A 12,795-nucleotide genomic window follows, 5' to 3' on the forward strand; every position below is an offset into this window, starting at 1 on the left:
TTGACATCTGGAGGGCCGCAGTTCGACTACCCTGATGTTTTATGAACAATAAAGCTGGATTCTTTTGTTCGGTTTCGACGCCCCGCCAGAGTCTTCTTCGCTTAGCTTCAGACCAATGTGGCTGCCCCCCAAATCTATTATCAGGAGCTGGCATCAGGGGACAGTCGCCGCCTGCCGACCTCCCCCTTGTGTCTTCCAGCACTCCCCCTACCCGCTGATCCTCTCGCTGGAAAACCACTGCGGATTGGAGCAGCAGTCCACCATGGCGCAGTACATGAAGACCATCTTGGGGGACATGCTGCTCACTCAGCCGCTGGACGGAGACTCGCCCAAGCAGCTCCCCTCCCCGGAGGTAAAGCCGCTTAGCCGCTCTTCCCCGCTGCTCTCCAAGAGCTATTGAGCATCGCGTTGTGCTAAGCGCTGTGCGGAATTTAGCTGCGGCAAGGGGGAATCTGGGAAGGGGGTGCACCTCGAGAAGGTGGCTTGCTCTGGGATTTTGAGGGCCCTCAAAGCAAGCCCACGAGTCCTCCCTGACCGTTTCGGGTGATCCGTGCGAAGATGTCAAGCTGGCACTCCTGACTCTCCTCCTGCGTTTCACGGATCCTTGAAATCCCGTTTTGCAGACTTTTCTTCTCCTCTGCCCCCGCAGCAGTTAAAGTGGAAGATCTTGGTGAAAGGGAAGAAGCTTCCAGAGGACAAGGGCGACTCCGAGAAAGGAAGTTTCACCTCCAGCCCTGAAGAGGAGACCGAGGAGGATGAAGACGAGAGGGTGAGAACAAACCTGACCCCAAGCAGAGAACCCTTCCTTGGCAGAGTGCTTTAACAGCGTTTCCAAAACGACTGAGCACAGTCAGGGCGGAATGTTTTTCCCCCTGAATCAAAACAGGAGACAACCCGGCTCACATAACAAAAACTGTTTTCCTTTAGAAAGAATAATTTGTGTCCCGTGAGCCTTTCGGCTCGGGCTGTTCCTCTTGGCTGGGAGCAAACACGGACAGATCAGTGGCTCATGCAGAGACGCTCCAAGCGGGTCCAGCAAGGGGGGTGTCTCTGAGCCAACTGAGCATACTAGTCAAGGACTAGACAGAACTGCTTGCCTGGCCTGGGAGGGTGACTGATTGGAAGGCGGCACGGCCAGAACCAGGAATCATGCTGAGACAGAGCGGGCAGCCTCCTCGGCAAATGAGCAGTGTGAGACCACGGACGCCTTTAGGCACTTAATCACCAGATTAGTTTTGCATGGGGGCAGCCTGCAGTTCTCTCTTGGGATTTGGGGTGAACGATTGAGACCAATCCAAAACTTGACATTTTCTAGGCTTCTGCTCCTTGCGGGTGAGAACAGCTGAGGGGGCTTTGCCTGGAGGGGGCTGGGGAGATTGGCTTCCCTCTCGAGAGATCAGCTTTTGCCAAACAAGCCGTTGCTTCGTTGCCAAGAACACTGTCGATTCAGCAATTTACTTCACTCAGGGACTACATGTGATCCCTGGATCAAAATCAAGACCGGGGGCCATGTTTGTTTTGGGGGGGGGGTCTGTCCTGCAAGGGCCGCTGTTCCGCTTCTGGACCCCCAGCCTGGGAAAGAGGCTAGAGTCCTCAGCCGGGACTTGAGAGAGCCAGGTTGAAATCCCTACACCCTTTGGCGACCTCACCGTCTCTCTCTCCCAGCCTGACCTACCTCACAGGGATGCTGTGTAGGTACAATTGGGGGGTGGGGAGCCATGTACACCACCCGGAGCTCCTTGCGAGGGGCATCAGAGAAAAAGGCGAGAGGATCTAAAGCCCCTAGAATTCTTTGGGGAAGCTTTAATGGTGAAACGGGTTTTATCTGTAACCCGCCACAAGACAGCTTGCTGAGAGCAGCGGGATAGAAATTTAATTATAAATAATAATAAAATACTGCAGAACAGAAACATCTCCAGGAAAACGCATCTCAGTCTTTTTGTCTTTCTCTCCTTTTGTCTTTCCAGTCCACAAACTCTCTGCAAGAGATCAAACCACTACAGGTGAGTGCCCCTCGCTTGGGTGTGCCAGGGAAGGAGGGAATATAATAGACAACTTTGTCCGCCTCCAAGTACTTTGGTCGCCCCAGTTAGAGACACGGATCCTCTCCTGCCTTACCTGGCTGGCGTCAGTTCAAGCCGAGGACCAGAGAGTGCCAGGCCCTTCCTGAGCTGGGAGCAAACCCAGTCCCTGGGAGATCCCCTGCTTTCTACTCCCCATGAAAAGTGGCAGGGAACAGAAAGCAGGGGTTTAAACCTGAAATAGCTCACTCACTTATATGAACTGCATTGGTTTGTGAAGCAGCGTACGGGATCATGGTTCAACCACAAATCACAAAAATGTCGTTTGTACTGCTCCGTGGTAAGGACGTCTGGGTGTCCTTTCCACCCTGAAAGCTGGTCTCGTCTGTCCAGTAACGGCAGAAAAAGCTCGCTAGCTCCTCTCCGTGGCAGGCGTGCGACAGTGCGGTCAGTCCCATGTGGAGCTGCACAGAAGCAATGAGGATGAACTGCAGGAACTTGGGTTAACGTCTCTCCTTGGCCATGTAGCTCATTGGGGGATGCCGGGCAAGTCACGCTCCACGAGCCTAGCCTACCTCGTAGGGTTGTGAGGATAAAACGGGGGAGAGCAGGGCCCGGCGTACTGTTCTGATTGGCTTGAAAGAGAGTAGGAAAATACTCCGGTGATAGAGTTAAGAGTGCTGCAGTGGTAGTCAGAAAGAAAAGCAAAGCGTTGGCTGCGGTCTAATTGACAACGGCTTCTGGGACTGGTCGCCTGGAGGCTGCCCCAGGTGAGCGGGTATCGACAGGCTTGCGTTTGCCAGGCCCCGGAAAAGGAGATCGTTAGCTCTCTGCCTCCACAGGCCAAGGATGCCACGCAGATTTCGCGGGAGCTCTCCGATGTGGTCGTCTACTGCCGGTCTGTCCCCTTCCAGAGCATGGCCCGGGCCGTGCATCACCAGCTGCCCACGGAAATGTGCTCATTCAGCGAGCGGAAAGCCAGGAAGCTGAGCAAGGAGTCAGGTACACCTGGCCTCTCGGAGGGACGGTCTCTTGCGGGCAGGTGTGTTCTCTGCGTGGCACTTGCTGGTCTTTAGACAGACTAAATTAAATGCAGAACGGAGGCTTGAAGGTGCCACTGGACTCTACATTTGTTCAGGTATATTTATAGTATATACCAGGGATGGCCAAACTGGCTCTCCAGGTGTCCATGGACTACAATTCCCATAAGCCCCTGCCAGCAAATCTGAGGCAGGGACCCCTGTGCCTAAGGGCCTTCGGCCGTGTCCTGTATTTATAAGATCTTGAGGGGGAAACCTCAACGCTGGGATTTTAACCTCAGGGCGAGGTGGACAGTAGGGCCCAGGTGTGCTCCCTTGCAGTGGGAGGCGATTTCAAGCAGGGAACTGGAATTGCCATCCCTGCCAGGGGAATTTCCTTTCCTCCCTGTTGGCGGGAAGCTGCCAACCTGCCCTCTCTTTCAGGAACCCTCCTGGTGCGCTACAACACCCAGCACCTCAGCCGGATCTACCCCCTGGGGCTCAAGATGAACTCCTCCAATTATAACCCGCAGGAAATGTGGAACTCTGGCTGCCAGCTAGGTAAGCGGGGGGGGGGGGGGACGGGACGCCCTTGAGACTTCAGGGGAGAGTCTTGAAGGATCAGACTGCAGGGGAGGAGGCAGCCCTCAGGACGCCCTGCAGACGACTCTTCTTTGGACGAAACCCCCAAGGAGTTTTCAGCCCCCTCGGCTTTATGGTAACGTCAGGCACCAGAGCCTGTCTCCGCAGAGGCAGGAAGCCGAGGCTGGCTCACCACTCACACCGGCGCCTCCATTCTTCTTCCCGTTCCGGTTTCTCTCCCCTCCTCCCGTGGGGAACTGGAAAGGACCCTTCTCCCAGCCTCCTCAGCCCCACAAAACCGGCTGCCTCAGCGCTGCAGGCAGAGTGGCAGAAGGTTTTGTCCTCTTCCTTTTGTTTCTGATGCGCCCTCTTGCTCGCGCATGGGAGCACCACCGGCGAGCGTGCTTCTTGAGAGTTTGACGGAGGCCTGACAGGCAGGGACGTTCGCAGGGCCTCCTCTCAGGTTTTCCGACTTTCTTGGGCAACCGTCTCCTCTTCCTGTGCGCTCTTTGCAGTGGCGCTGAATTTCCAGACGCCGGGGGCAGAGATGGACCTCAATGACGGGCGTTTCCTGGTGAACGGCCGCTGTGGCTACGTCCTGAAACCCGCCTGGCTACGCCACAGCCAGACCAACTTCGACCCCGAGTCCCCCCGGCGTGGGGCTGGCCAGCGCCCCACCGCCCTTACGATCAAGGTACGGCGAGTGGGGAATGTTTTTGGGTCCCTGCACATGTACAAGCGAAGCACATGGGTGAAGGTGGCAGAGCCCGCAGAGAGAGGGCCGGCTAGACCTGGCAAACCGCAAGCGAAGGTTTCTCGAAGCCTGAACGTTTCCGGGGTTTCTCAACGATGAGGAAGTCGAGGAAGGCTGTCTCAGGGTGTCTGCCGTGGGAAGAGGAAGGGAAAAGGGTTTCGTCAGCTGCTCTGAGGCTACCTTGGGTAAGAAAAAGCTGAGCATAGAGGCCAGGTCTGCTTCTAATTTGCTGCTCACCCTCGACATGGCTGAGAGCTGAGTGCCAGCGCGGTGTCGTGGCTAAGAACAGCAGCCTTGTAATTTGGAGAACTGGGTCTGATTTCCCACTCCTTCCCATGCAGCCAGCTGGGCGACCTTGGGACAGGCCCTGAGCTATCTCAGCCTCACCCACCTCAAAGGGTGGCAATTGTAAGCTGCTTTGAGACTCCTTTGGGTAGTAAAAAGCGCGGCACAAAAAAAAACAGCCCTCCTTTTCCTTTATGGATGGACTGCCCCCAGGTCATCCAGCTGGCTGCATACAGAGGAACGGGGAATCAAACCTGGTTCTCCAGGTTAGCATCCGCTGCTCTTAACCACCACATCGTGCTAGTTCTCAAGCCAAATGTCTCCTGTTCACGTCATTTGCACAGGAAGCAGAAATCCAGCATTTCTTGCTGCAGAATCGTACCCCTCCTTAGCCACGGAATACACACAGCCCAGGCCGACATTCATTTGGAATATGGGAGAGTAAAACGATTCGTAGAGACTTTCTTAGGAGGCAAGCTGCCTGTGAAGAGCTGCGGACCGTTCTCCCCGCCCCGGGGATTGGCGGGAGGGAGCCCAGGCCAGCCCCTCCCCTGCTCTGAAGTCTCCCGTCCCCACCTGCTCCAGGTGATCACAGCCCAGCAGCTCCCCAAGTTGAACGAGGAGAAGAACTCTTCCATCGTGGATCCCTTTGTGCGCATCGAGATCCACGGCGTTCCTGTGGACTGTTGCAAGAAGCAGACGGAGTATCGGCTGAACAACGGTAAGGGGTAGCTCTGGACGCCCAGGGAGGCTGGAAGCCATGCGGGATCAGGCCAGGGGCCCACCCAGTGCAGCCATCGGTCATCACAGAGGGGCCAGAACTCCAGAAGCCCTCCCATGGTTTCCCCCCCCCAAAGAAAGCCCTTTTCTCGAGTCAGGGGGAGCTACACCCCTTCTGGCCAATGCTGTGACAGTTCAGGGCCCTGCCTTGTTTCCGGATAGGATCAGTGGCGGTCGCTGGCTAAGCTCACTGCGTTGAGAACTTTTACACAAAAGATCGTAAAGCGTAGCCAAACAGGGTGAGCGTTCGGATCGAAATGGAAGGGGCAGGTCTTCTCCATTTCCCCACTTGGAGGGGGAGGCAGCGGTTTAAATGAGAAGCCATGCAGGGGGAGAAAGGGGGAAATATCTCCTGCCCCCAGGGCTCAAATAGATCTGGGCCCTTCCTAGCTGCTCCCGCCCCCCCCCCCCCACGCAGATGCATTTGAGCACACAGCTTCAAGGTGCCCCTGGACTCCTTTCAAGGGCCGGAGATGCATGAAGTCAAGGTGCTTAGCTGAGCTTCCCGAGAATCTAATTTTTTCCGTCCAAGCCCAGGGAAGACGTCCCCTCATTCCAGCCTCTGCCCCTGTGGTTTTTCTCCCCTGCAGGGTTTAATCCGTGCTGGAACGAAATGCTGACCTTCCACGTCCGGGTCCCAGAACTGGCCCTGGTGCGCTTCGTTGTGGAGGATTACGACACCACCTCCTCCAATGACTTCGTGGGACAATTCACTTTGCCGCTAACCAGCATCAAGGAAGGTGGGTGCCTCCATTTCCAGGTGGTGGCTGGGGGGGGGGGGCTCCACAGTGACAACCTCTCTCCCCCCCCCCCAGGCAAAGACAGGCATCAGCTCAACACCAAAAGCTAGAGTGATTTGTGCCACGGCCTCCTTCTCTGTCCTGTCTCTAGCGTTTGCAAAACCCCTTGCAGGATTTCATGCCGGTCACTGCACTGACCCAGTTGGAAAGCTGGTCTGTCCTACAGCAATGCCTGTAAGCAGGGGTGGCCAAAACTGTGGCTCTCCAGCAGGCAGGGGCTCATGGGAATTGTAGTCCATGGACATCTGGAGAGCCGCAGTTTGGCCACCCTTGCAGGTGGCTCAGGATGCAAACAGCAAGGCCAGTCCTGTCCTTTGGAACTTTTCGGTCTGAGCTGCGCCAGGCATTGGGGGGAGTTGGGGGGCTGGCAGCGTGTGGGCACTGCAGGGCCCGAAGGAGCTGCCTGCCTCCCCTCCCCAGCCTGATGGGACTGCCTTCCGCCTCTCCCTCCTGCCCAGGGTACCGCCACATCCACCTGCTCTCCAAAGACGGCACCTCCCTGTCTCCCGCCACGCTTTTTGTGCACGTGAAATGCAAGAAGTTGTCAAAATGAGTGAAGACGAGGCAACGGACATCCCGGCCGTGGTAGAAGGACAGCTGAGCAGCTGCGCTAGGAACTCGGGAGCCCTCCTCCCTCCTGCCAAGCCACGTGGGCTCCTGGGCCACGGAGGAGAAACGATGCGGGGAAGGCGTGGAAGTCAACCCTTGCTGGAAGGTCCTGGCTCCGTCTTGGCTCAGGGTCAGGGAGCTGAAGAAACCGGGGGTGCTGCAGAGTTTGAAAGCAGAAATCCTGTCCCTAACCTGGGGTGCTGGGTGTCATCTCGCCTCCTCCCCCAGGGTAGATTGGACTAGCCATCGGGGGTGGAGCTCCCAAGAGTCCCCCAACATCTGGCAAGTAGCAAGTTAGTGAAACGATTGAGTAAGCCGTCTTGCAGGAACCGGGGAATGGGACGGCCCAGAGAACGGCCAGCCTGGACTGTGGAGAGGGCACGGACCTTTGGGCAGGCGTGTCCTGCGTGGTTCGGCGTGTGCCGCTGCAGGCAGCCACGCTGGCCTGGCTTTTAGCTGAGATCACCAAGGGCAGGATGCCTCGGGGAGACGTGGGGGGGGGGGGAAGAAAACAGCATTTGTGCTTCTGCCTCACAAAGAGACCGCTTAAGAATCCCGTCGATGGACTGCGGTCCTGGCAGCAGGTGCTTTTAAAGCTTTTGCTAGTGCCGGGCAGAGGTATAGTACAGGCCAGTGACAGCCACGCATTTGATGTGAGCAGCCCTAGGTGACCCCCCCCCCACACACACAAACACAAATTCAACAGGTGATAGACCCTACCTGTGAGGCTGAGTTAGATTCAAGCCCAGGTTCGCCTATCCTGGCTTTCCAAGAGAGTGCCCTTGGTGTGGTGTTTGTGGTGCCCCCTAAGCTGAAGACGTGGGTTCTCTTCCCCTCCTCTCCTTCCCATGCAGCCAGCTTGGAGACCTTGGGCCAGGCATAGTTCTCTTAGAGCTGTCCTCACAGAGCAGTTCTCTCTGGGGTCTCTCAGCCCTGCCTTTCTCACAGGGTGGCTGCTGTGGGGAAAGGAAGGGAATGGTGGTTGTAAGCCACTTTTGGGTAGGGAGAAGTGGGGCATAAAAAGACAGCTCTTCTTTTTTGGGGAGCCTGACCTTCTGTCAAGAGAGACAGTAGAAAAAGACGCAGTGGAGCCATGCAGACTGTAATCGGCTTGATTAGATCAGAAGGGGCAGAAAACCAGCATCTGCCGTGAGCTGAAAACCTCATTTCCCTATTCCTTGCTTGGGACTTGTGAATTAACCGGAGTCCAGCAGTCTCCTGCTGGAATTCCCCTTGGCAAGGCCCCTGAACGAGGAACGCAGTGCGGAATCCCATCAGAAGCCCCGGGGGTGGAAGGCATCTCCCTGCAGCTTCAGGACTCCTCTGACGGAGAGCAAAAGCGCCTTGCCCGTTTCTACTTACGCCGTTTTGACTGTGGCCCCCCTCCCTCCCTCCCAAAAAAGACCTAATTGTGAAAAAGTACAAACTGAACCACTTTCTCCTGAAAAGCAGCACAATATCTAGAATTGTTTCAGGAAAAACACCCACTATAGCTGCATCACCGATTTAGTAGAAAGAAGCAGGAGTCCAGGGAAGTGGGGTGGGGTGGCCGTTAAGAGCAGCGGCCTCAACCTAAGAGCCAGGCTTGGTCCCCCGCTCCTCCTCCTCCGCAGCCAGCCAGCTGGGGGATCTTGGGCCAGTCCCAGGTCTCTTGCAGCTGTTCTCACAGAGCTCTCCCAGCCCCAGCTACCTCACAAGGTGTTGGTTGTGGGACAGGAAGGGAAGGCGGTTCGGAAGAGAGGTATAAAAACCAGCTTGACTATGAAGAATTGTGGCCGGGGATGATCTTTTGCGAGCCGCAGCTCTCTTCTCCCACTCCCACAAAGGCCCATCCCCTGCCCCCAATTTTGCCAGCCTCGAAGGGGCTGCTGGACTCCTACCCGTTCCTACTGCTACAGACGGACCCGCGACCCGCCTTGATCTGTCTCGCTGCTTTCGGTGCATTACACGCCCCGATGGGAGGGGGCAAAATCAGAGTCACCACAGAGGTCAAACAGACTCGCCAGCCTCCCTTTATAAAATTAGACTGTATTTTTAGCAGCTCTTCATTGCTGCTCCCGAAGGCAGTTTCATCATGCAAGGATAGCACTTCCTTCTGGGCGGAGAAGAGGCAGAGGCCTGTTTTGCCAGAGGAAGCTCCGTAGTTTGTGGCTTTGGGGCAGGGTCGAGCAGTTTGCTTCTGGAAGGCCGTCTGCGTTGGGGTCCCAGCCTCCGGGTTCAAACAGGGCTGCTTCCCCCCCTGGCGTACTGGAAAAGCTGTATTTTAAAACTCCTTAAACGCCTCCTCTTTCAATGTTTTGGCTGCTTGCTCACAAAACCTTTAACAAAACTCTGTTGGCCCGAAAAGTGCCCCGGGACTCAAACGCCATTCTGCAGACCGACACGGCCACCCAACCAAATCTGGCTGTCTAAAAACGCACTCAGGAAAGCATAAAGGAGCCATTTTGCTAAATTTTGCCCCCTCACCAGTTGGAACAACCCTCCTTCCCAGTCTGCTAAGTCCTAGCACAGCTTGGAAGGGGGGACCACCCCAAAACGCAGGGACAGGGGAGGGGGTCCTGCCATCTCACAGGGCCTGGGAGCCGGTGGTGAAAAGCAACACAAAAGAAGTTGGGAGCTGCCCTAAAAAGCACCGCCACAAATAGTGCTTCTGATATAACTTTTAAATATACATACATATATATATATATATATATATATATATGAATCATGCCGTGTCCGAAATAAGGATTTGCTTGTGAAATCTGAGCGCTTGTGGGGGCCACGCCTGGTGTTGCCATGGGGAAGAGCAAGCAAAAATGCTCAGCACTCCCCTTTATTTTCACGCCGAGGAGTTCAGCATTCAGGCTGCAGGACAACGGGCAGGCCCGGGGGTATCTCAGCGTACGAAATCTGCTTGCTTCCTGCAGACCCTGGAAATGCAGCTCTTGTCTCCCACCAGGCTCAAGAGAAGAGACAGGGAGGAAGGGGACGTGCGTGTCCTGTGACCAAGGCTTTTGCCCCCAGAAATGCCACGGTCAGAGCAAGGATCCCTAAGCATTCTGAGCCTCAGACCAACTTTGAAATTCTGACCCAGCACGGGTGGCGAACCGCAAAAGGGCTGTTTTGGGAGGTGGAGCCATGGCTCCCCCTCAGATGCAAACTGCCAGGCAAAATCTGTCTCCCACAGCCTCCGAAGAAGTACAGGCTTGTGCATGCCTCAGACTTAGCAAACAGCACACTTGGAGCTCTGCTTTTGGGGGGGGGGGGAGGCTGTCAAGCTGCAGCCGACTTATAGCGACCCTCGAGGGCAGGGATGGCCAAAGTGCCTGTCCCGATGTCCATGGACTCCAATTCCCATGAGCCCCTGCCACTGCGGGGTTTTCAGAACAAGCAATCCTCAAAGGCTCTTCAGGGTTTTCGCCTCCCACCCAAGCAGCAGATCCAGCAGGGATGGGTTTCAGAGGTTTGCGTGCTGGGAAGCCCTGAGGCCCCGTCCTTTCTGTAGAAACGTCTAGCGTTGGGCAAATCCCTTGCAGCTTTGAGCCCCATGCAGGTCGCGCCAATCCAACTGTGAAGGAAGCAGAGTTTCCAGCTCAAGCCTTGACACAGGCCCCAGGCACGGCAAGAGTTGCTTGCGGGGATAATTTCGGCCACCGATCCACCCTTCCGTTCTGATTTTACAAGGGGTAAGAACTGTGGAGCCCCCAGGCTGGCTTCTAGGATCTTGTTTTGTGACCTCGACAGGAAAGCATCCCGATATTTATAAATGTATTGAACAAGCTACAATAAAACTTTGATTTTGACACGCTTGCAAGCGCCACGGCAGGCCTGACGCCAGCAAGGGTCCACGGAAGGTGCAGAGCCAAGTTGCCACAGACCGTCGAAGGGGGGTCCAACTTCCACCCAAAGGTCTGCGAGCCGGGTTCGGAAAGGCACAATCTGTATTTCATAGTTAACGTTGTCGCGATGAACACACCAGCAGAAGTTCCTGATTTCGGGAGGAGCGTGACGGCAGTGAGGCACCAGAGCCTTCACTAGATTATTCTTTCAGACGCTGAATCTCCCCGGAATGCCCCAGTGGAATTTGATGTCCTTATGTTAGACACAGCCCATGCCCGGGGGAGAGCCAGTTTCCTTGCACAAACCCAGGCCTCCACGCTACAGCACTTCTAGCAGTCGCAAGGGGACTGGCGTGGTTCTTGTGGCCGAGAGATCGGAGGACTGTCTGGTAGCCAGCCAAGGGGCGTTGGGAGGTCGTTGCCCATGGCCAGCCTCCACCTCATGACCCCCGGTGTTCCTTGGGGGAACTGCCGCCCAAATCCTTGGAGGTCTCCCATCCAAATACTACTCAGGGTTGGCCCTGCTTGGCTTCTGAGGGCTGATGGGCCTGGACTATCCTGGCCAAGGATCTTACAGCAGAGGAAAGTCACAGAGGATCCAGCCCCTGGAGCTCAGAAGTCAATTTCTTGCAAGTGGCAGCCCCCGTCCATCTGGCCTTTCAAAAGGGATTTATCACAATACGTCTTGAGCTCCTACGCTATAACAGGGCCCCACGTAGCACCCACCAAGCGTTTACACGAGTTGGGAGGGGCTGCTAAAGATCCAAGCAGCGGGGCAGCTTAGAACTGCTTTTGGGCGGCACCAGTGTGTTTTCGTTCTCTCCCATCTCTTTGCACTGGCGTATTTCTCAAATCACCCCCTTCCTCCGTGTGTTTGGCTGACCGCCTGCCCTGCTTAGCTGGGACAGCCAGGCCTCTGACCAAAGCCAAAGGTCAAGAGGAAGCCGCCTAAATTTAGCACATCCGGGGGCAGCAGCAGGTCACCCCGCCTGACCCTCTTCTGCTACTGCTATGGCCTGAGAAAGGGAGGGGGGGTCAAGTGGAATATTGCCCATCATATTCTGCTTTGTACAATGAAGATGCATGCATGGTTCCCTCCAGATTAAATGACAGATTCGGCTCGAGCAAACCTACCTTCTGGCTTGATCATTATAGGACTTGATGACAAACAAGTCAAGTTCAATATGACTGGAACGACAGGCTCGCTCTCCCCCCCCCCCCCCCATCAGCTGCATGGCCTTCATGGCACCAGGGCTGGCATCTCTGGGGGTACACTTACATTTTCATCTACCTGGGGCGCTAGTACAATCATTTATATAGCCACAATTATTTCCAGGTTGCTAACGGAACAGAGCGACCACTGTCCTTTAAGGCTTTTGCTTGGCTTCAGAGAAAAGGAGAAACCCATTTGCGCTCCTTGTTCAGTTCAGACAAACTGGCTGCCGAATGCTGGCTGAATATTGCCCCCTGGGAACAAACCAAACCCAAAAGGGGGCAGCATTTCACAGAACTCGCCCCAACACTTATTTCCTGCCCCAACAGCTAACCGACACTCTGACAGCGCCAGGTTGCATTTCACACAGCATTCATCCGTCAGGGAGTTTGTGCAGGCCACGGACCACAAAGACCCGCGTTACGTAAAACCACACAGAAAGGGAGTACAGAACGGAGCTTTCAAGGCTAGACGATTCAAAGAGTCTGCAGAAGTGCCTGTTGGCGTTTATAAGGAGGCCGTAATTCTCCCAATCTGTTGCTGGAAAATCCCAAAGGAGGGGGAGGGGGATTGGAGGGGGTGAAGCTGGGGTTCAAAGGATTCATGGCCCCTCCCTCCCCCTCTCCAGCTCCAGCAAAGGTCTGCTCCCTCCGGGGAAACCAGGGCAGATGTGAATGGCTACTGTCGGCTGGCAATCTAAGCGCTGTCACAACAAATTAATCAGCGAAAGTCCGCAAGTGGTAAAAAGGGACCAGCTCTGCATGTCCCAGGAGGGCAAAACAAGGACTTGAGTCTTAGAGGACCTAGGCAGCAAATCCCACCCCCCCCCAGCAGCCTCTGAAACAGCCCTGAGCAAGAGAGCACAGAGGACTGGGTGGGAGGAGGCTTCTGCTCCACGCCCAGCACAGAAG

The 12,795-nt window shown here is 55.6% G+C and overlaps 1 protein-coding gene across 2 annotated transcripts in view; it reads left to right on the forward strand.

The window, feature by feature from the left end:
- PLCD3 (phospholipase C delta 3) overlaps positions 1-10,635 on the forward strand; it is a 32,279-nt gene extending 21,644 nt beyond the window's left edge. For both annotated transcript variants that reach the window (XM_077315821.1, XM_077315822.1), the window contains exons 8-16: positions 200-352; positions 650-769; positions 1,968-2,003; positions 2,864-3,023; positions 3,485-3,601; positions 4,138-4,316; positions 5,247-5,382; positions 6,032-6,181; positions 6,700-10,635. In XM_077315821.1, coding sequence (XP_077171936.1) covers positions 200-352; positions 650-769; positions 1,968-2,003; positions 2,864-3,023; positions 3,485-3,601; positions 4,138-4,316; positions 5,247-5,382; positions 6,032-6,181; positions 6,700-6,794 — 1,146 coding nt within the window. In that variant the 3' untranslated portion in view covers positions 6,795-10,635. The remainder of the gene's footprint in view (positions 1-199; positions 353-649; positions 770-1,967; positions 2,004-2,863; positions 3,024-3,484; positions 3,602-4,137; positions 4,317-5,246; positions 5,383-6,031; positions 6,182-6,699) is intronic.
- Positions 10,636-12,795: the final 2,160 nt, after the last annotated feature.

This window comes from Paroedura picta, chromosome 16 (assembly GCF_049243985.1).
Source record: "Paroedura picta isolate Pp20150507F chromosome 16, Ppicta_v3.0, whole genome shotgun sequence".
Taxonomy (NCBI): Eukaryota; Metazoa; Chordata; class Lepidosauria; order Squamata; family Gekkonidae; genus Paroedura; species Paroedura picta.